This window comes from Meriones unguiculatus, chromosome 4 (genome assembly GCF_030254825.1).
Source record: "Meriones unguiculatus strain TT.TT164.6M chromosome 4, Bangor_MerUng_6.1, whole genome shotgun sequence".
Classification (NCBI taxonomy): Eukaryota; Metazoa; Chordata; class Mammalia; order Rodentia; family Muridae; genus Meriones; species Meriones unguiculatus.
In genome coordinates, this window is record NC_083352.1 from 10,864,419 (window position 1) to 10,886,827 (window position 22,409).

Below are 22,409 nucleotides of genomic sequence, written 5' to 3' on the forward strand. Positions count from 1 at the left end.
TGAAAAGGAAGTTCATGGTCATCATTGGAAGATTCTACAAAAGATAACGATTCCCAGAACATAGAAGTTCACCACAGACACTTTACTATCTTACCTTTTCAACTCACATTTCATTGGCTAAGATGCAGACTGCCCTGAGTAACAGTGAGTGAATCAAAGCAAAAGAAATCCCTTGGAGTCCTGGCCTGTAGGCTTGGCACATTCCCAAGATATCAAACTTTGTGGCCATAGAGCTCCCAGTAAAGAGTCAGGCAGCCTACTCAGGAGAACTAGGCAACCCCTACTTTGTTCAAAGGTTCAATCAGCCACAGGAGCATTCTTCCTGTGTAGTTTTCTATAAAACCACTACCACATTTCCGATTAAGGATAGGGTTTCTGACCAACTTCACAGCACAATCCAGACTTGTGCTCCCATTTTTTCTGTGGTGCTCAAAGATCAGAGATGTCAGTCAGTTGAAATACAATCTTCAAGTCCAAGTCCAGGTCCCTTCTTGTCTTAATTACCATTGGCCAGCACTAAGCCTTGCAAATTAAGGGTCTTTTATAAATGGCATTTATACCCCCATCTAGCGGTTCATTTTCAAATAGGTTATAAAACTGCAAGAAGGTGATTTCTGACTTCCTCAATTCCTACAATCTTTACATGACAAGGTTAAATACTTTAACAGTGTATCATACTGCATCAAATTCACCTAACAATAAAACCTCATCCCTCTTTACATTTTTTGAGAATGTCATACCTGAGTACTATATTTACAGCATTCCCTATCTTGCCTCCCTCTAATTCTTATATCTTCCCAACTCCCTTTGACACGAATGGTCTCACAGCAGACCATCCTGATCCTCTTCCTCTTGCACTCTTCCAGCCCTCTCTTCCTCAATGTTTTCTGAGTCTTAAGTGTAGGGGTTGTATTGTAGGGACATCAGTTTGGGTTGAACACCCCATGGTCAAACATCTTCCAAATTTTGTCCAGTAGTGGATTTCTGTAATTATCCTTGTATACTATAAAAAGTCATTCCTTTGATGAGGGGCAGAAGGTACACTTATTTAAAAAGGTTCACTTCTGTGTTTTGCAGATGAAGGAACACCGAGTAGGGCTGAGAACTAAAGCCTTAATTCCAACTGCTCCCTTCCATACTGTATGCCTATGGGCTTTGTGACACAGCATCAAAAGAGCCAGAAGGGCAACATTCTTGAGATTATAGAAAAATATTAAATCTCTTGCAGCACTGAAATACTCTTTGATGTTTTTTTAATTTCTTTGAATGTTAGGACCAAAAAGATCCAAGGTTCATAGTAGATGTGGGCATGTGATAGACCTAGCAGCTAGCCATGCCCAGGCTGAGGTGTGCTTCTGGTCTCTGAATTCCAATATGAACATCTTCCTCCTGCAACTGGTCTCTGAGGCAGTCTGAGGAGGCAAGTGTCATTCTTGGCAGTCACTGTTGGTCTTGGTTCATTATACAAGTCCATATTATTTGCCAGGTATAAATTCCATGTTTCCCAGTGTTTTTACATGTTTCCCCATTCCCTCCATCTAACATTTCCACATTGGATTCTAATTGGAAAAGGTTGTTTGCAGATTGATGCCTTCAAAAAAGGTTTATTTAATCAAAACCATTTGGAAAATATTGCCACAATTCAAACAGCCATCAATTGTCCTTGTGTCAAAGTATGTGAAGTGAAAAAGAGTATTTAGAGTTTGAATCAATTACATGACTTTTATTTTTAAGACATAGTGAAGGATGACTTAAAGTACATGAGAAAGGTCAGTCTCTGTCACCCACTGCAGCTTTCTTCCTGACAAGGGATCCAGATATCTGAGATGTTTACTGATCATGGATGACCCTGTTCAAGTGAAATGTAGTGATGGCAGATAAAAACAGTGATTGTTGCTTTTTATTACCCCCAAGAAGAGGGGAGGGAATGCATTATCACAGCCTCCATAAAATTTGATATTTTATATTGCTTGGTGACATCATCTGTTGGCCTTCATTTTATTTCTCCCTTAAGTCATGAGCTTTGAATATAGTCCTTGTAATTAAACTCTTTATAAGTACCCTCCAAATCCTGGTGGCCAGTAACACACACACACACAGACACACACAGACAAATACACATACACACACACACACACACATACTCACACACACACACACCAATTTGAATGAGATAATAGCAAAAGCAATTCAAGTTATGAAAAATAAAGAGCGAATTTTTTGTAAAAGGAAAAAAAATACACAAAGCAAAGAAAACATAGCTAAGAATTATACAAAAAGCTTCAAAGACTGGTCCTGAGCTAACCCTAAAGCACTGACCTCTTGATTGTAGATGATTTTGCAGATCATCAGGGAATCCTAAGCCTCTGACCTTGGTAACTATACATTAGCCTAGAGACAAGCATCTAAGGGCCTCCTTGGGAATTTTTTTATAGCATAGTAAAGTCTCCCAGTTTATCTTTGTCATGATGTAGGTATTCAGAAGTTAGCAGAGGATATAAAATATCCAATTAAAATGTAGGAGATGCTGCTGTATGGCCACCTCTATATTCAAGCTGCCCTTTGACACTGAGTTCATCAGATAGGCATCATCTCTGTTACTTCCTCCCTGAAATGGAGCAATGGTACCATCCTCCTCCTCCCTCTGAACAGAGACTCAAATTCTTTTTGTACTGCAGCCTCACTATGAGGCAGTGGAAGTAGTGTGGTCTTCATGTTCAAGGTGAAACACATCCAGAAGACCAGCCTCTTCTAGGAACGTTATCAAATTTGGCCAGGTTTATTTTTTAATGGCATCTTATGATTTTTAAACTTTAAATTCTACTTGTATCTAAAAATATACTATGAAAATGAGACATAATAATGCAAGCCACAGACTTTAGGGTCAGACAGGCTCTTGTCTCATATACAGGACTGAGTTCTCAAGGGTAGGGATGCCTCATCTCTTTATAAAATATCTATCGTGTTTCACAATAAATTTTGGAGTTTCTTCCTTTCAGCAGCCTGTGCCTCTATTGTATTTGAATTGCCATTGTGACATTTCCCCTGGAAGTAATTTCGTGTCAAGAAATGGATTATACGCCACATAGTTTTATGAATTGGCTTTTCTCAAAGAAGCAGGGCAAAAATGTGGTTTTCTTATTTATAAGAAACAGACAGATGTGTTTCCATATAGAGATAGGAAAGGTTATAATGATGCAATCACAGGGGATGTGTGTCACACCTGTCACACCCATGACATTCAAGCTGAGCCTGTTTGCAATACTATTTTTACATAGAACAACATATACTCTGAACACATTTCTCTTTCAAACTACAAAAAGATTGTATTAAAAAAAATCAGTTTGCACTCCATTAAAATCAGGGTTATTTTTCTCCAAAGTTGACCGTCACCACATTGTCCTCTAAAGATAATTCATTAAGCAATTGTCTCAACACTGACCCCCAAATTAAACGTGGTCAAAATCCTTATAACTAGTCAAAGATGCATAACTAATTACAGAAACAGAAATAAATACTGGAGGATGTCAAGGTAAACTTTTGATAAAAACAAGAACTGTGTTGACATTTATAAGTGGCAAGAAGTTAGTCTGTTTGCTTCACTTCTAAAGAGCTCATTGTATGGTGGTGAACCACAGCCCCATCTCCTACTCTCTTCACGCCACCCCCACTCCAGCTATTCCCCCAACCTGCACCCCTTCTATTAATCTCCTGGACCAAGCTCACTCCGGAGAGTCTTTCATGGAATTCACTGATGCTCTAAGTGGGTGTCCTCCAGCTTTTGGCTTGACTACTCCTTCAGTGGACTAGGGCCGAGGTGGCCCTTTCATTAAGGGGACTGAAAGTCCCAGCCCAAGAAAACCTCAACCTCTAGATTTTGCCCTCATCTCCTGTGGGAAGTAAACCTGCCATGTTGTAAGGTTCCCAAGAGGCCCTTGCTGCTGTGGGGTTAGCTTTGTCATTGTAACTTGATAAAAAATTTAAGACACCCGTTGTCACTACACATGGGTCTATCTACGAACCTTTACTAGATGAAGTGATTCCCTTTCCTTCCGCCTGAGTGTCTGAATCAAGTCTCTCTGTTTTCTCCATCTTCTGATGTTTATCCTGTTTGCCTTTCTGAATGAGGATTGAACATCTTACCCAGGGTCCTCCTTCTTGCTTAGCTTCTTTAGGTGTACAGATTTTAGTATGTTTATCCTATATTATATGTATAATATTAACTTATAAGTGAGTATATACCCTGTGTCTTTTTGCTTCTGGGATACCTCACTCAGGATGATCTTTTATAGTTCCCACCATTTGCCTGCAAATTTCATGATTTCTTTGTTTTTAATTGCTGAATAGTATTCCATTGTGTAAATGTACCACAATTTCTGTATCCTTTTCTCAGTTGAGGGACATCTGGGTTGTTTCCAGGTTCTGGCTATTATGAATAAAGCTGCTATGAATATGGTAGAACAGATGTCCTTGTTGTATACTTGAGCATATTTTGGATACATGCCTAGGAGTGGTATAGCTGGATCTTGAGGTAGCACTATTCCTAATTTTCTGAGAAAACACCAGATTGATTTCCAAAGTGGTTGTATAAGTTTATATTCCCACCATCAATGGAGGAGCGTTCCACTTTCTCCACATCCTCTCCAGCATGAGTTTTCACTTGAGTTTTTGATCTTAGCCAGGAGTCTACCACAGAGGGCCTCTGAAAGACTCTATCCAGAAGAGTATTGAAGCAGATGCTGAGACTCATAGCCAAATTTGGGCAGAGTTCTTATGAAAGACGGGAGAGATAGAAAGACCTGAAATAGACAAGAGCTCTACAAGGAGAGCAACAGAACAAAAAAAATCTTGGCCCAGAGGTCTATTCTGAGAATATACTCCAACCAAAGTCCATGCATGGAGATAATGTAGAACCCCTGTACAGATATAGCCAATGGTAACTCAGTCTCCAAATGAGCTCCCTAGTAAGGAGAACAGGGACTGTTTCTGACTTGAACTCAGTAGCTGGCTCATTGCTTATCTCCTTCTGGTGGGGGGCAGCCTTAGCAGGTCACAGAGGAAGACAATGCAGCCAGTCCTGATGAGACCTATTAAGGCTTGGGTCAGATGAAGTGAAGGAGGACCTCCCCTTTCAGTAGACTGAAGGAGAAGCATGGGAGGAGAAAAGGGAGGGAGGACAGGATTGGGCAGGGACAAGGGAAAGGGCTACAGTTGGGATACAAAGTGAATAAATTGTAATCAATAAAAAATTTCTAGGAAAAAAAAGAGTCCCCCTGTATTCTGAGCAGCTACAAATATAGACTCCAAAAATGTCAGTATTCTGTCACAACCTCCACTATCCCACTCCAGGGTATGACATTATCCCTGGGCTCAGTCTGGCTTCCATTGCTCTGCATACCTGCCTCCTCACAGACCTGTTCTATAGTGTCCACTGATGGTGGGAGAGCGGCTCATATTAGACAACGAAGGCCTAGAATCTCCCTCAAATACATTATCATAGATCACGTACTTTTTCAGAGATGATTGCTTGAAAATCAATATAGAGACACATGATGGACTAATCATATGATCATTTAGATAGCATATAGATATCCTGATAATAAATACACAGTCTATAAAAGCATAAAGATTGGTACCATATATGTACACCATAGATAGATAGATAGATAGATAGATAGATAGATAGATAGATAGATAGATAGATAGATGGATAGATAGATAGACAGTACTACATGGGTGGACAGAAGTTTGACCAACAGGAAGCAATAGATAACTGTTGAGAGGTAGAACAGATGCTTTGATCCCAGATATTATACAACAAGATTATCTATCAGGGGCCTTGGAATAATAACCAGCATCCATGGTAGCAGAGTAAAGAAGGGATTCAAGCAAGGACAGAAGAAGGACTTTGGGGCTGTAGAGATGGCTCAGTGGGTATGAGTACTTTCTGAGTAAGCATGAAGATCTGAGTTCAAGTCTCCGGCCCATATAAAATCTGGGGGTATCTGTTCTCATCTATAATACCGGTATCATACAGGCAGAGACAAAACATTCCTGTGGTTTTCTGGCTATTTTTCAAGTTCAGTGAGGAAGCTATTCTCAAGAGAACAAGACAAAGTGATAGAACAGGACACAGATGTCCTCCTCTTCTGGCTTCTGTGAGCACTTGTACAAAGCTGTGTGCATTTACACACATATACCACACTCACATACATGTACACACACACACAATTAAGAAATAAGAAAACATAAAAAAAACAACTAAGACCAGAGTGTTATTATTCTTCAAAGACCAACAATCTGATCTTAAGGTCTGCTGTTAGTGGCCCTTTTCTTGGAGTGTGGCATGCACTCTTAATTTAAGACATCCTTCTAACTTCCTTGCTGATAAAAACCATGTCGCACAGGCCAGTTCTTTTCTTTTGGTTCTTCTTCCTATCTCAGTTTTACTGGTTTCACAAAGTCTTCACCTCTATGATTGTCATAGCTGCTTTATTTAGTTCGAATTTGACCATGATAGACCCTTCGGGACCTAGAATCATGTTCTTTTCTCTGATAAGAGAGGCAGTAACCTGAGATGAAATTGTTATGGGTCAAAATTAGAAATCAATTTCTCAGTGAACATTAGGACAAATCATTTCTAAGAATAAACCCTGATGACAAGTCTATTCATTGCTCTTGCTTATATATTTCTTGTTTTTATTACATTTATTTATCGAGTGTGTGTGTGTGTGTGTGTGTGTGTGTGTGTGTGTGTGTAGGGGCTGCATATATGCCAACACAGGGCAGAAAACAACTTTCAGTCTTGTTCTTCTTCTATTGTATGGGTCTGAGAGATTGAACTCATGACTCCAGTGTTGATGTTAGTCAGCTTTGTCTACTACTATCTTGCAAGACCATGCTTTGAATCTTTGTGAGCATTCCTGGTAGTGTGAAGAGGCCATCTGGCCCTGCAGAGGGCTTGCCTGGGGCTTGTTACTCATAGCCCAACCCAAGAGGCACTTGAGTTAGACTATAAACACCAGGGAAGGAAAGCTGGGAAGGAGACAGAGCCACAGACAGTGAATGCTTTCAGAGATCTGTGCAGACCAAATTACTGTTCAATAACAACATGGAAAATGATTTTAAAACCTCAGTATTTGAAATATTTTCAAAATTATTTCAATCTGTTGAAGTATTCAGTTATTTTATTTAAATTATAAGATTAATTTAAAATAAAAGCATAATCTCTACCTGCTGCACTATATATGTACACATTCAAACAAATTTTTTCCAATTTATGGAATTATGTAAAGAGGAATTATGACATGTTCCCAAGGTGGAGAATGTGGGTACAGACACTACAGTGACATTGATGGTCCAGTCCTGTTTGGCCACCCTCTGTACATATAACCCACTCTACTTCCTGTAGTGTGAGCAGGATCCTGGATCTACTTCTTGTCTGCTGTGGGAGAAAAACTGCAGGTGTATGCAAGTACTGCATGGGCTAAGAGGGAGTTAGCGGAGTAGGATTATTCTGAGAGACTTCAGCAATCAGGGGACACCTTTCAAAGAGGGCTAACCTCTGAGAAGGGTGAGCTCTGGAATAGCGGGAAGGCTACCACAAACTTCAAGAAGAGGAGGCAAGAGTGTGCAGCAGGAAGGAGCCAGGAGACAGAGCTCCAAAAGAGCCTTTGAGCCCCTGAGGAGAAACCAAGCTGTGACTCATGGGCACCCTGAACAAATGAGCGTGGACCGTGTGTGGCAATTCTTTTCCTACCAACAGGAAATCGACACACAAAGGACTGCCTATTATTTTTAAATATCTTCATAGGATTGCCTAGCAGGCAGCTATGGGAAAACAAATCATGCTTAGGACAGTTTCCAACAGCTTTCCCAGCTGCATTAATGGCTACTTGGGAGCAAAATCCTGTTCCAGAAGCTTTTCTTAATAACGCCTACGTAGACACAATAGTGTCTCATGATAGCACTGTAAGACAACATGTTATGTTTATCTCAATTTGAATCTCCACTTAAATTAAGCAAAAGTCTGTAACTGTTCCCAGGGACCCCTGTGCAGGTGGTTTTTGTGTCTTCTTGACTCTGTTCTGCTTGACACTTTGTGTTGGTTCATTGCACAACTGTAAACAATTTTTTAGAACTACCCTCTGCATGGTAAGCTGCCCTGTCATAATTCCCTAGAGCACAAAACACGATAAAGACTAACAAGGTAAGGGGCTGGAGAGATGGTTTGTTGGTTAAGAGCTCAGGCTGCTCTTGCAGAGGAACTGAGTTTCATTCCCAGCACCTACATCCAGCAGCTCACAACTGTCTGTCTATAACTCCAGTCCCAGAGGATCAGACACTCCCCTGTAGCCTCCTCAGTCACTCCATAAGAACCTGTAAGATCTTCAGACATACATGCAGGTAAAATAGTCATGCAGTTAGAAATGGAAAAATATCTCTAAAAATTTAGAAATGCTGTTTATTGACTAGTATGGCCTTATGAACTTTAAAGTGGTGATGCTTGCCTATGTACCAAAAACGTCTAGAAACTCTGTATAGATCTCCAACAAGATTAGTTGTTAGAATGTGTATTTGAGGACTGATAGCTTATACAGAATTTCTGAAATGTTGTTTTCAAATATAATCAGTTATGACAGGAATACATTGTCAAGTTCTTGAGTCTCATTCACAGTTAAAAGGGTTGTTTGGAAGCATCTCTATCAGAAGTAGTTACTGGCACTGGATCTGTATGGGAGAAGGAGGAGGAAGAAATTACATCAACCTCTCCTGGCCACTAGCCAATCCTATTATCTGTCAATCCATGACCTCAAGGTCTGTAAATAGAAAATGTGCTGTCTCCTTCTACTCTCAGTCTTCTGGTATGTACTCTGTGATTGCACAGTGTGTGTACCTGGCTACACTTCAGGCTCATTATATCTCTTCGGGGAGGTGGTACTGGAGAAGGGTCTTGTGTATTCCAGACTGGCCTTGACATCCTTATATAACTGAGGATGACTTTGAACTTCTGATCCTCATGCTCTACTTTCTTAGTACTCATATTACAGGCATATGATACCATACCTAGATTTTTGTGGTCTCAGGTCTCAAATGCAAGTTGCTATCTATTATTTATGACATTATTATTAAACATTGCCATATCTGCTCAACAAATATGCCTCTGGTATAAGCCAGTACTTTTCCTTCAGCTTTCCATTCATATCTGACCATCACCTGCAAGATTTATCATAGAACCAAAATTTAAGTTTGGGATTTCTTGGATGCCATGAAAATTCCTCTGGGTCTGGGATTTTTTTCATTAGTGATAGTATAGTTAGTATCTTAACCATATGGAAAGAGAGACATATTAAATCTTAGTCCATAATGCAATAGTGTTCCAGGCTTTACTAGGTGGTGTAGGATCTCACCCGTGGTTGGATTTATCCATTCATGTATTCATGCTTTAATGGGCTACTGAGAAGCAATGGCAACTCTAGGAAGGAAGACTTAGATGGTAGCTAAAAAAGCCTCTTCTTGAGGGAAATATTTTATCCCTGCCCCCCTTCCTTTATTCTGCAGTCACTATGAAGAGAGCTTTCTTTTACCTCGTACTTCTACCATGATGTACCATGATGTACTTCTGCCCCCACAGACCTGTAATCAGCCAGACAAAGTAAGTATGGACTGAATCATGAATCAAAATAAACCTTTAATTTTTAACCATTGCTGTCAGGTGTTTTATCACAGTGATGCAAAGCTGGCCAACAGAGACAAGGCACGTGGAGAATAGCAGTGCAGGCTCTCGGCAAATAGTAACTTCTCTTCTGTTGTTAGTGCCATGTCTAAAGCAAAGGACACAGAGTGACTATCCCTTAACTCTGTTCTTGGAGAGACCAAGTCAGGGTCTAAAGTTTATGTTACAATTGTCCAAGGCTGAACCCTCTGCTACTAAAACCAAGTGCCCCTGTGTGGGTCCTCTCACACATGCTGTAGGGATCGAAAAGGCAAGCGCCCAATGACAGACTGTTATTGGTCAACAAACAAGAATGTCCCTTTGGGTACATGTACCCAAACCTAATGTCTGTAACTCTTTTCTTGTCACAGTTCAAACTTCTGACAATGTTTTCTTTCTTGGACATCCCTGCGAGGCTGCGGGAAGGAAAGCAGACTGGATTGGTTCTCATGTGCTTCATAACTGGGCCTGCATGTGAATGTCTCCATGGTTTTCTAGGCTTGTCACTGCTTTTGTTTACCAAGTTCTATTACTTGTGAATGATGGGCAGAGAGTATGGGGATAGAATTATGTCAAAACTACATGTAAATAAAAATTAAGAGAACCCACATTTGCAGTCACTATGTTGCAATCTGTCTTCCTAAGGATCTGAATCCAGCTCTAAGATGCTACAATAAAGTTGTCTGACGGCAACTGTGGACAACAATTAGTGAATATGTAATCCATATAATGTATAATATATATATATTACACACACACACACACCATGATAAACTGGAAATGTAAGACCAGATGTAACATACGGCTTCCTGTTTTACACATCCATGTGGTCCAATCATTTACTCAGCCAATATCATGGATGATCAGAGAGTCACCTTATGCTTCCCATTCTGTGAAAAGCCAGGCAGCCTCTGTGATACAAAAGCTGTTGATGAAAAACAGAAGTAACAGACCAAAGACAAACATGCAAATGAAATAACTACAGTTTGGTAAGAGACGGTGTAGCTAACCACAATAGAGCATGGCCGGAATCCAAGGCAAAGACACAAGAAGTGGTTTCAGGGGCCAGAAGAATTGACATCAGAGGAAGCCAGACCATGGATGGATGCAGAACTGACCAATGACTCTCTTCACTCCCTTCTTTCCAAATAAACATTGATCTGCATGGAACCTAAACTTGGGGAGCCTCTGAGCTTTTTATTAACTTACTCTTACACAGAACTGTTCAGTGCTGTCATGGTAAGGGCACTCTCAGGCAGCCCTTTCCTAAGATGTGCTCTGGAATCCATGCTCTAGAATCCAAGCTGCAGAGAAGTCCAGCGAGATGAAAGAACCCTGTCCTGCAGAACTGATCCTTCTACTCTAAGGTGATTTTTATGACCACCGTCTCTCTGTGTTTATCGGTTTCTGAACACTTTTAGCCTCAAGCATTTCTCTATAATATTTTGGAAGCATCTATGATTGTGGGCTGCTCACCCTATTGTCTATCCTTTTAAAACAGGAAATAAATAATAAATGAAACTTGTAACAGTGGTATGGTGCCATACCAAGGCAAGCTAGTGGCTTTCAAAGACTTCTTGGAGTCAGATATCCTGGTTCTGTCAGAGTATCCAAAATAGCCCCACATTCTCTGCGACTTAATATGCTGGCAGGGTGCCAATTTCCTAACTTAAGATACCTTAATGGAGTCAGTTCATAGTACTAGAATCCCAGTGTCCACATCAATAAATCACATTCCTTCTACGGGGAGAGCTGCCTTGACATCCAACGTGTAATGAGGGTTTCTCCAGTTGGGTGTACAGTCAGTAAGAAGGTACTTCAATCAATCCAACACTGAAAGGGAAGTTGGCCTAGTTACTGAACCACCAAGATAGTATGTGCTCACAATGGCTTTGAACTCCAGCTTTCTATGGCTCAGGGCTCTCCACACAGACATGCATCTGGAAGTTCCTACAAAGATCCCTTCTGGAAAGTGAATCTGCCTGTCTGCTCTTCATACACCCAAGTGATCAAGGAAAGCTTTGAGGATAGGGGAGGTATAAATATATTCAATTCATCTACTCAACTCATGAGTGCTGATGTGTAAGTATTGATGCTCAGGGCTATTGCATGTGAATGTGAAACCAGCAAGCAGACTTCATTTATTCACAGGTCATCGTAGATGGTGATGATACCACAAGGGCCATTTGTAGCCATAGTCACCCTCTGAATAGTGGTATCTGGACCATCATGAGTTCAGCCTTCTCAAATTCCCAGGGTTCTGTGGGACTTCTCTGCTCACACACTGTGTGTGCCACCTTGATGGGCACAGTTCTGCAGGTTTCTGATCAGCTCCTCACTAGGCTACCTAGCTCATTCTGCTTTTCCTGCATATGCATCCTCTTTCTATTGGGCTTTCCTGCAGGGTCTCAGGAGCTCAAAGTCTCTTTGACTCTCCACATCTTTACTAGACTCTGATGTCTCTTCTGAAAGTCCCCTTCAATGCAAGCCATGTCTCCTCTCTGCAAATTCTAGGCCATGTCTACTGATTCCCATTTAAGTTTCTATGTCAGAAACATGAGGTTGACTGAGTTATGATCCTCTTCAGGAAGATCATATCTTATCGATGAAAACAAAAGATATAGGCAAACATTTTGGAGCTTTTAGGACATTGAAGAAAGAGCAATGTTATTGCTTAGCAAAACAAATAGTGGGCAACGTTTGTGGCATTAAAACCCAATCCTAAAGAATGAGGTGAAAGATGTCTAGCAGCAAGAACATTTTTCCCCCATGGATATTGGATATTCTAGCCTTCAATCATGCTTCATTCTTCTGAAAAACTCTGTCTGCTATTATTACACACACACACACACACACACACACACACACACACACAGAGAGAGAGAGAGAGAGAGAGAGAGAGAGAGAGAGAGAGAGAGAGAGAGAGAGATGGGGGAGGAAAAAGTGAAACAAATGTTGAGAGAGACTTATATAGAGGCATGCACACATACACAGAGACACATACTGCAACAATATGGCAAAGGTCAAACTCAAACAAATATAATCTATAATTGGGTACAGCAATGAGAACCTTTAACTACATCATTCTGGAGGGATTAGAGCCATGGACTGACTTCTCCCACATCTGCAGATACACTCCATAGCTCAGCATAAAATACAGTTATTTTATGTCTGCACATAAATAGCAGTTTCACAAGAATTGAACCTGACCTTCCAGCATCAGGTCCTCCCTAACAGGAGCCACAGCTGTGGACTGACTCAGTGTAGTCAACTCAACCCAGAGCTCTTTAGGTATATAGCATCTGCCCAGTCACTGGTAATCAGGAAGAAGGATTGGCCTGGACAGCTGGACATATACTCTGGGACTATGGTTCTTTTGCCAACTTCTAGGTAGGAACAGCTTACATTAAACTGTGGCAAAAAAATTTTTTTTGATGGTTTCTTATTATTTAGACAACTAGCTGTACAATAGCAGGAGTTTCCTTTGTCTTCAGCATGACTTGGAGGTCCTATACTGAAAAGTATTTGTGTGCGTTTGTGTGTGTGAGGGTGTGTACCAATGCTCACAAGAAGGAGACATCCAGACTTCTTCCATAGTCACTTGAGGTAGATGGGGTCTCTCCCTGAATGTGGGCAAAGCTGACAGCTAACAGTGATCCTTCTGTGTCTGCTCTGCAGCTATGGTGTCACAGACACACAGACATGCCTGGGTTTTAATATGTTCTGGGGACTTGATCTAAGGTCCTTATCTTTGTGCACCAAGCAACTCACCCTCTGAGCCATGTTTCCAGTGCCATTTTAAAATTTTTCTTTATTATTATTTATTACAATTTATTCACTTTGTATTCTGGCTGGAGCCTTCTCCTTCATTTCCTCTCAGTCCTACCCTCTCTCCCTCTTTCCCCCTCTATATCTCTTCCCCCCTGTACTAATAGAGGAGGTCCTCCTCCCCAAATATCTGACCCTAGCCTATCAGGTCTCATTAGGACTGTCTGGATCCTCTTTCTCTATGGTCTAGTAAGGCCACCTTGCCAGGATGAGGTGATCAAAAAGCCCCTGCTCCCATTACTAGGCAACCCACATTGAGACTGAGCTGCCAATGGGCTACATCTGAGCAGGGGATTTAGGTCCTCTCCACGCATGGTCCTTGGTTGATTCATTAGTTTCTGCATGACCCCCTAAAGCCCGAATTTTGGCTCTGTTGGTCTTCTTGTGGAGCTCCTGTTCCCTCCAGGTCTTTCTATCTCCCCTTCTTCCATGTGATTCCCTGCACTCTGCCCCAAGTTTGGCTATGAGTCTCAGCATCTGCTTTAATACCATGATGGGTAGAGTCTTTCAGAGGACCCCTGTGGAAGGCTCCTGTCCTGCTCCCTGTCTTCTCCTACTTCCTATGTCTATTTTGTTTGCCCTTCTGAGTGAGGATTAAGCCTCTTCCCTAGGGACCTCCTTATTGTTTAGTTTCTTTAGGACCATAGATTTCAGTATGTTTATCTTATATTATATGGCTAATATCCACTTATAAGTGAGTATATACCCTCCACAAGGAGAGCAACAGATCCAAAAAATCTGGGCACATGGGTCTTCCCTGATACTGATAGTCCAACCAAGTAGCATGCATGGAGATAACCCAGAACCCCTGCACAGATGTAGCCCATGGCAGCTCAGTCTCCTAGTGGGTTCCATAGTAATTGGAACACTGACTGTCTCTGACATGAACTGATTGGCCCGTTCTTTGATCACCTCCCCCTGAGGGGGGAGCAGCCTTACCAGGCCACAGAGGAAGACAATGCAGCCACTCCTGCTGAGACCTAACAGACTAGGATCAGAAGGAAGGAAAAGAAAACCTCCCCTTCCAGTGGACTTGGGGAGGGGCATGCGTGGAGAAGGGGGAGGAAGGGAGGGATTGGGATGGGAGAAGGGAGGGAAATATAGGGGGGATACAAAGTAAATAAAGTATAATCAATAAAAAAAGTGAGTATATGCCATATGTATCATGAAATTGAAAAGCTTCTGTAAAACAAAAGACACTGTCAAAAGAACAAAATGATAGCCTACACACTAGGAAAAGATCTTCACCAACCCTACATGTGACAGAGGGCTAATAACCAGAATATATAAAAAAAAAACCTGAAGAAATTAAATGCCAACAAAACAAGTAATCCAATTTAAAACTGGTGTACAGAACTAAAGAATTTTCAACAGAGGAATATTGAATGGCAGAAAAACACTTAATGAAATGCTCAACATCCTTAGTTATCTGGGAAATGCAAATCAAAATGACCCTGAGATTCCACCTTACACCATCAGAATGGCTAAGATCAAAACTCAAGGGACAACACATGTTGAAGAGTATGTAGAGAAATCCTCCATTGTTGGTAGGAATGTAAACTTGTACAACCACTTTGGAAATCAACCTGGTGCTTTCTCAGAAAATTAGAAACAGTTGCTACCTCAAGATCCAGCTATACCATTCCTTGACCTAAGATGCTCAACCATACAACAAGGACATTTGCTCAATGTTCATAACAGCTTTGTTTATAATAGCCAGAATATGGCTATTATAAATGTCCCTCAATTGAAGAATAGATACAGAAATTGTGGTACATTTATAGAATGCAATACTACTCAGCAATTAAAAACAAGGAAATCATGAAATATGCAGGCAAATGGTGGGAACTAGAAAAGATCATTCTAAGTGAGGTAACCCAGAAGCAGAAAGAATTGTTTCTTAAAAGTGGCTATTCTGGGGATGTTCTTACAAAATTTGAAAGGAAAATATATTTTTAAGATAATTAGGATAGCATTATAGGATTTTAAAGTAATTTGCTAGAAATTTTCTATAAAATGTATTTGTCCAAATATTAAGAAAACAGAATAACCACTTTCAATTTGCAGTTCTTGCTGAAAGTCAAAGAGGCTTGTAAAGACTGTCAGAAGGGAAGACTAAAACCTCTTCCACATCCCTGCCTGGGCCAGATGGGGGCACTTGGCATTCCAGAGAGCTCAACTTGGGCCTTCTGTGCCACCTTTCAGAACACTGTGGAGAATGGGTCAAGTCCTGAGTGACTAGAGAGTATTGGTATGAGCACAGCTGTGTCAAGGGCCTGAGTGCCTCAGACCCATGGAAATGGCAAAGCCATTCCTGGGTCTATGTGCAGGTGCTGACAGTGCATACAGGAAGCATAGCCTGCTGATTCCCCCTCCTGAATGGGCACCTGCCTCCTCTTTCAACTTTTTACAGTGAACCTGCCTCTGCCATTCAGAAGTATGAAATAGACACATTGAGTCTCCAGGATGCTGTTAGTGAGTCTCCGTTAGTGTACAAGACACACCCAACCCCAGCTTTTCTGTACCTGTGTCTGTGTGTCTTTCATCTGTCACCTCTTTGCCCCAATTAGGTCAACACCAAAGCCGTGCAGGTCGTGGCAGATCACTCATTCCTGAAACGTGTCAAGGGACACAAACTGGACACTGTGCCCCTGATCGAAGAGGGGCTATGAGAAATAGGTAGAAGACATGGTGACATCATGGGAGTATGCCATCTGTCAGGCCAGACCACACCTGCAGCGTGAAGCAGTCTTTCCAAGGTGGATTGACTTGCAAGTGATGCTGTGGTTTCCATGGTTACCCCCAAAGCAGTAGCAGTTACTTAGCAGATCACTATTTTACATTTCTATTACAAACTGGCCCAAGCTTGACCTTTTCTCTATCTTCCTAGCCAGTGTCCTTGTTTGCATCATACCTGTCAGTGAAGGGAAGTCATGTAAAATGCCTTCAAATAAGTTTGCAGCAGCTCTGGGCTTCAGCCACAAGCTGAGATCTGGGGTGCCATCACACCACTTCTTGTGTGAAATGTCAGGAAAATCCCTTTAACATCTGGCTTAATGTTCAAGTGTATGGGAAAAAAAAAACAGTGATTTAGCAAGACCTGAGATGAAAACAAAGAAAAGAGGGGCAGAGATCTGTCTCACAGGATACCCCAATTACTGTCTGTGCTCATTTCCAAACAATTCACTGTGTTAACTGAGCTCTGTGTTCTCTCTCTGCGGTAAGTAAAATCTGCCCATGTGTGCACATTAGTGGATCCCAAACCTGTACATCCTGATGTTTCCTCAAGTGATGCAGAGGTAGCAAGAGGTGACTGCAGGCCTACAAAGCAGTTAAGATCACCTGTGAGCCTTGCTTCAAGGATAAAAATGTGTTTCGGGTATTGGGCTGCATTGTGGAAGCTTGGGATTTCTTAAATCTAATTACTGAGCACTTAACTCTAGAGCCTTAATGTGAAATCAATAGTATTTTGATTACACAGCCATTGTCACCGTCCTGTCTATATTAGTGCTATCATTTCCATGTGACAGCATGACCATGTTCTGAGACAATTGTTCAAACAAGACTCCCAGGCTTGTGCTTCCTCAGGTAGGAATGTGGAAGTGTGACTGTGGGGGACGGTGAGAACTCAGTCTTTCCAGATGGACCTACTGAGAATCCAAGACCAAGTGTTGTCAATATCCTTCCCTTCTTTTTGTTTTTAGAACATCTGACTTTTTAGGTAATAAAACATAGGTCTTACAACTGCAAGGTTCACATAAACAGATGGACAATGGACTGACCCTCTCAGAAAAATCTGAAGTGGAGCAGGAGGAGCCAAAGGCCATCAGCTGGGCTAATGTCAAAGAGAAACCTCAAATTTCGATTTCCGTTATCTAAATGGGCAGGTGTGAACACAGTGATGATCACAGTACAGAAGCCTTGTCAACGGTGGTCACCCCAAACAGAAGCCAACACTCTCCAGCCTCAACCAGCTCCAGGGGGTTAGAGCCCAGGGATCTCGTAAATGCTGCTTGAAAAAGTGGAGGTGGTATTTTTTTTATTTTTTTATTTTTTTCCCTTTTTTTTTTAAATTTTTCATCAATTACACTTTATTCATTCTGCATCCCCCCATAATCCCCTCCCTCCTCCCCTCTCAGTCCCACCCTCCCTCCTCCCTCTGCTTGCATTCCACTCCCCAAGTCCACTAATAGGGGAGGTTCTCCTCTCCTTTCTGATCTTAGTCTGTCAGTTCACATCAAAAGTGGCTGCATTGTCCTCTACTATGGCCTGGTAAGGCTGCTCCCCCCCAGAGGGAGGTGATCAAAGAGCAGGCCAATCAGATTATGTCAGAGGCAGTCCCTCTTCACATTACTATGTAACCCAATTGGACTCTGAACTGCCCTGGGCTACATCTGTGCAGGGGTTCTGGGTTATCTCCATGAATAGTCCTTGGTTGGAGTATGAGTCTCTGATATTAAAAGGCAGGAAGTGGTTAGTGGTTTCCTGTTGATCTCATAGCTGTTCACTTGAGGCACCAGCATGGCTGAATCCAGGGGCGTCATACACACCCATGAGAACACATAACTGGATGCCCCTAGATAAATAGTCACACCAACTGGAAACAGGAAGCAGTTGTCAGTGTCGGAAAAGGGATAGCAGGAAAGAAGCCAGGCTCCATGCCTTTCCTCGGACAGCCTTGGATGAGGATGCAGGAGCTGAGCCATAGCTGGGAGGAGTGTGCTGGGCACATGACACAAGAGTGGGTGACACTCAGATGGAGAATCATAATAGGACATGTGGCTGGTGAGAAAAGGTACCAAAAAGGTGTTCATTAGCAAAAGAACTAAAGGGCTCCCCAGCCAAGTGTGGACAAATTGTCTTCAGGCACTACTCTCAGGACACAGAAATGTTTTCCCAAAAGTTTTCCACAGTCAAACCTGTCTTCCTTCAAGATAAGGCACTGCCAAGTGGAGTTAAGACACCCAAGAAGAAAGCCATCATACTTAAGGATGGACAGCATGGGGTAGGAAAGGGGCTATTTATGCAAGTGTGCCACCCACAGGGGCTTTGCAAGAGCTTCCACGGAATCTCCAGACAATGAGAATTTCAAGTGGGATTCACCTAAGAGATTTATAAGCACAACTCGACCCTGTGGTGTTCAGTGTAACTTATGACGTGTGTGAATTACTTCATAACCCTTCCTGTACATCAAGTCATTTCGAGAGCATTATTCACAAATAGGAAACAGTGGTTTCCTCAAAGTTGGGCACTAACTTCTCCTTTGTCAAAGCTCTTCAACTTCTTCATCTCCACAGGAGGGTCTGAGATGCTTCATCTACCTGTTAGGAGTTATACCAGCTTAGGATAGCAGCTGTGGGATTGCAAGGAAGTCCCTAGTCTTCATATGCTCATCCTTTGAACAGAGGCATCAACTCTGACAAGCTCTCATGCACTTCCATAATAAAATATAAACATTTCAAACTTCTCAGACTCCAGAGTCAATACCACACAGCCCAAATCATCAGATCAATAAAAAGCTGGGTCACCTTCGGTATGCGCAGCGTCTTAGTTGATGAGATCTCTTTATTGATACAAAGCAGCAGGAATACAAAGTATTCCTATCCTTGTCAGTGACCACACTCCCTTGCAAGCATTTCTGTTTCTGCTCATATGGATAGATATATATGATTATACATACAAACATACATACATACATACATACATGCATACATACATGAGCATGCATGTAGTGCTGCAAAGATGGCACTGCAACTGAACACATACTGCTTTTAGAGAGGGCATGGGTTTCGTACCCAACATTCATATCAGGTGGCTCAGAACTGCCTGCAACTTTGGTTCCAGGGAATCCAACACCCTGTGGCTTTTGCAGGCTCTTGCACCCACGTGATGCACATACACTCACATAGGCACACACTCATACACATAAATAAACATAATAACCAAAATGCCAAAGGAGAATGAACACACAAATATGTATGTATATTATATATCAGTCATTCAAAGATTATTATTAATTATACCATATATTCTCTTTAAATCTTTCATGTGCCCAGTTGCTGTATATTTATATACGTGCTTATATGTCTATATAAACACACCATAATCAGTTCCTCAAAGATTACTGATAATTATATCAAATATGCCCTTTAAATATTTCACATGCATGTTAATCAGGTTTTGACAATATTCATTACTCAAAAATCAGTATTTGTATACCCATTCTGTCTCTAAAAGTCACAAGATATTCCATTTTCAGGCCAAGCTGATTTATTAAGCTAGGAAGTCTTCTGTATAGACCAATATAAAGTGATGGCCCCTGTTAAAATGTCCAAGTTGCTGTGTTGTCAACAATGGAGATAATTAACCCTACAAGTCAGAGCACAGACTACAGCCAGCAGAGAAATCCAGCATATAAACTCACTGTAAGGTTAAGTGGGAGGTGTGCCCTAAGCAAGCAGGGTAGTTAACATGTGTGGTTGGCCACAGGCTACTTACTGGTGTAGGTAAGCTGGAACCCTTGGGCAGTGTCTGAGCCATTGGTGTTGAACTCCAGCCTCAGGTGGTTAGAGGTGCTGTTTAGTACCAGCCCCATCAGTTCGCTTTTTGTGAAGACTCCCAGTGACCTTGAGGAGCTGTCCTTTCCATCATAAACCTAGTGAAAGTAGGCACAGTGAGTATCCTGTTTTTTAAAGCACTGTTTTTTAAGCAACGATTTTAACAAGTGATTCCTAACTTTAGGGGTGAGGCTTCATTCAGAAATTCAAACTCCATTTTCAGAAAAACAGATGGATGGTGGACCTAAATAATCTATTTTCTTTCCATTTTATTTTTGCCATTAATACCACACAGAGAAGATTACAGGTCCCGTTTTCCCCCAAATCATTTCCCATTCATTGTTTTTTTTAATTAAATATCTGTGCATTTCCAGGTTCTCTTATCCACTGTTTCATTCTTCTCATTGCCTGTTATTCATGAGGTTTCATTGCAAAGGTGTTGGGTGAGACACAGGCCAAGGCATAGCTATCTCACTCTTCTTGATGCTCTGTCTAATGCACTGACCCATGGCAGTGGTGAAACCATCACCATTTGTAAGTCTGGCATGTGAGTGCCCTAGAAATAAAAGGGTCCTATCACATGCCAACAGCAGAGCTCGCTATGAAATCCTGTGGTGTGGTACTGTTTCTGAGTGGTGTGAACTTGGGAGATGTAATCTGTATGAGGAGAAAGATTACTTAGGCTCAGAACAGATGACTGAGGTGAGGATGCAGAACAGGGGTTTAGGGTAAAGAATGGGTTCTCACCTCTGAGCAAACCAAACCTGCACCGTGGGTGGGGACCTTATCAGACTACAGCAGAGGCTGGGGCACACATCCCTCTCCCTACAGCACTGTTTCTGCGGACAGTGTGACTCTTTCCAGGGCATTCTGCTCACACCGAGTGTGGCAGCCTCTCGTTTTCTAGCATTGGTGATCTGCTGAACAGGAATGGTGTCTTTCACCTCCCTCACCAAGAGAGGAAAACCTTGTGAATAAAGGTCTCATGGAAAGAAGACTACAAATGCATTAGATTTTCTTGACGAGCATCCAGCATTTCTCAAAGGACTTAAATTCAGACAATAGAGACTTGTACAGCTTCTTCTGATATCTGGTCCAGCCCCATTGAGGTCCCTCCTCACAGACTTTTGCTTTCCACCAATGTTCCATATCAAGGTTTTGTCAGGTTTATGCCCCCACCAATGGTAGAATTTAAAGGCATAAAAAATTCTCAGATACAGCAGAGCAGCAGGTAATAAGCTTTATTAAAAGTGAAGCACACATGCACAGACAGAAAAAGAGAGACAGAGACAGAGACTCAGAGACTTAGAGACAGGTTCACAGAAAGAGAGGGACAGGAAGAGGTAAAGGGAGAGGGAGACAGAGACAGGGAGAAAGAGAGAGACTGCCCATAAAGTGGGAAGAGAATACAGACATCAAACTTCATTTCCCCCAGAGAGCTGTGGTTTTAAAAGTTTCTGGTGCTGTGGAATAGGTTGCCTGCCCCTTATTTTGGGTTTGTCAGTTTAGACAAAGAAATGGGAGCTGATTGGCCCATGGTTTCAGGCAAACATGCTTAGGACAATCCTTGAACATAGCTGATCAGCTTGGACCAGTGAGCTGGCAAGAGAGTCCTGCTGGCAGCATAAAAGGCTCGCCAGATCTTTATCCTAGGTCAGGAGGGACAGAAAGAAGCTGGAAGTTTTTTCATACTTTTCATTTATCTGTGGTCCTGTTTCCTGTATGTCTGCCTGGGGATCTGTCTAATGCTTAGTCCTTCACAGTCATCTTCCTTCCATCAATGCATAAGTCCTATGTTCAAGAGACTGACCTCACCTATATGTACTAATAAAAAGAAAATGCGTACAAAAAATTAAGTTATTTTGCCTCATTGTAATTAAGTACACAAATACATAAACTATAGATTCTAATGCTATTGCTTACTAAAAGGCTATTATCATAAGCTGTTGTTCTAAGAATGAACATTGATAAAAAATGGGTTCTGCCAGATATAAGAAGAATTCTGACACTCAAAATAATAGGGGGTTTGATGTCCAAGTCCTTCTGAAAGCTCCTGGGTCCTCCATTACCAGGCTTTTCTCTATGTATGGGTGTGCCTGGAGAACTGCAGTGGCAGATACTGAAGTACACAGAGATGAGTGCATTGCTTGGCACTGAACCCGTTTACAAAGAACAAGAGCGAACCCTCTGATAAACTCTCTGTGGTATCTTAGAGTAACTTACTCATAGTGATCTCCTTGCTACACAATCAATATTAAAAAAAAAAAACTTGTGTAAATCCCACCATTCCCAGGACTCATGCTCATGTC

The 22,409-nt window shown here is 41.7% G+C and overlaps 1 protein-coding gene across 2 annotated transcripts in view; it reads right to left on the reverse strand.

Annotated features, from left to right (window-relative positions):
• The window catches only part of Csmd1 (CUB and Sushi multiple domains 1), a 1,585,983-nt gene that overhangs the window by 263,386 nt on the left and 1,300,188 nt on the right, over window positions 1-22,409 (reverse strand). For both annotated transcript variants that reach the window (XM_060381443.1, XM_060381442.1), the window contains exon 23: window positions 20,042-20,198. In XM_060381443.1, the coding sequence (XP_060237426.1) occupies window positions 20,042-20,198 (157 nt within the window). The remainder of the gene's footprint in view (window positions 1-20,041; window positions 20,199-22,409) is intronic.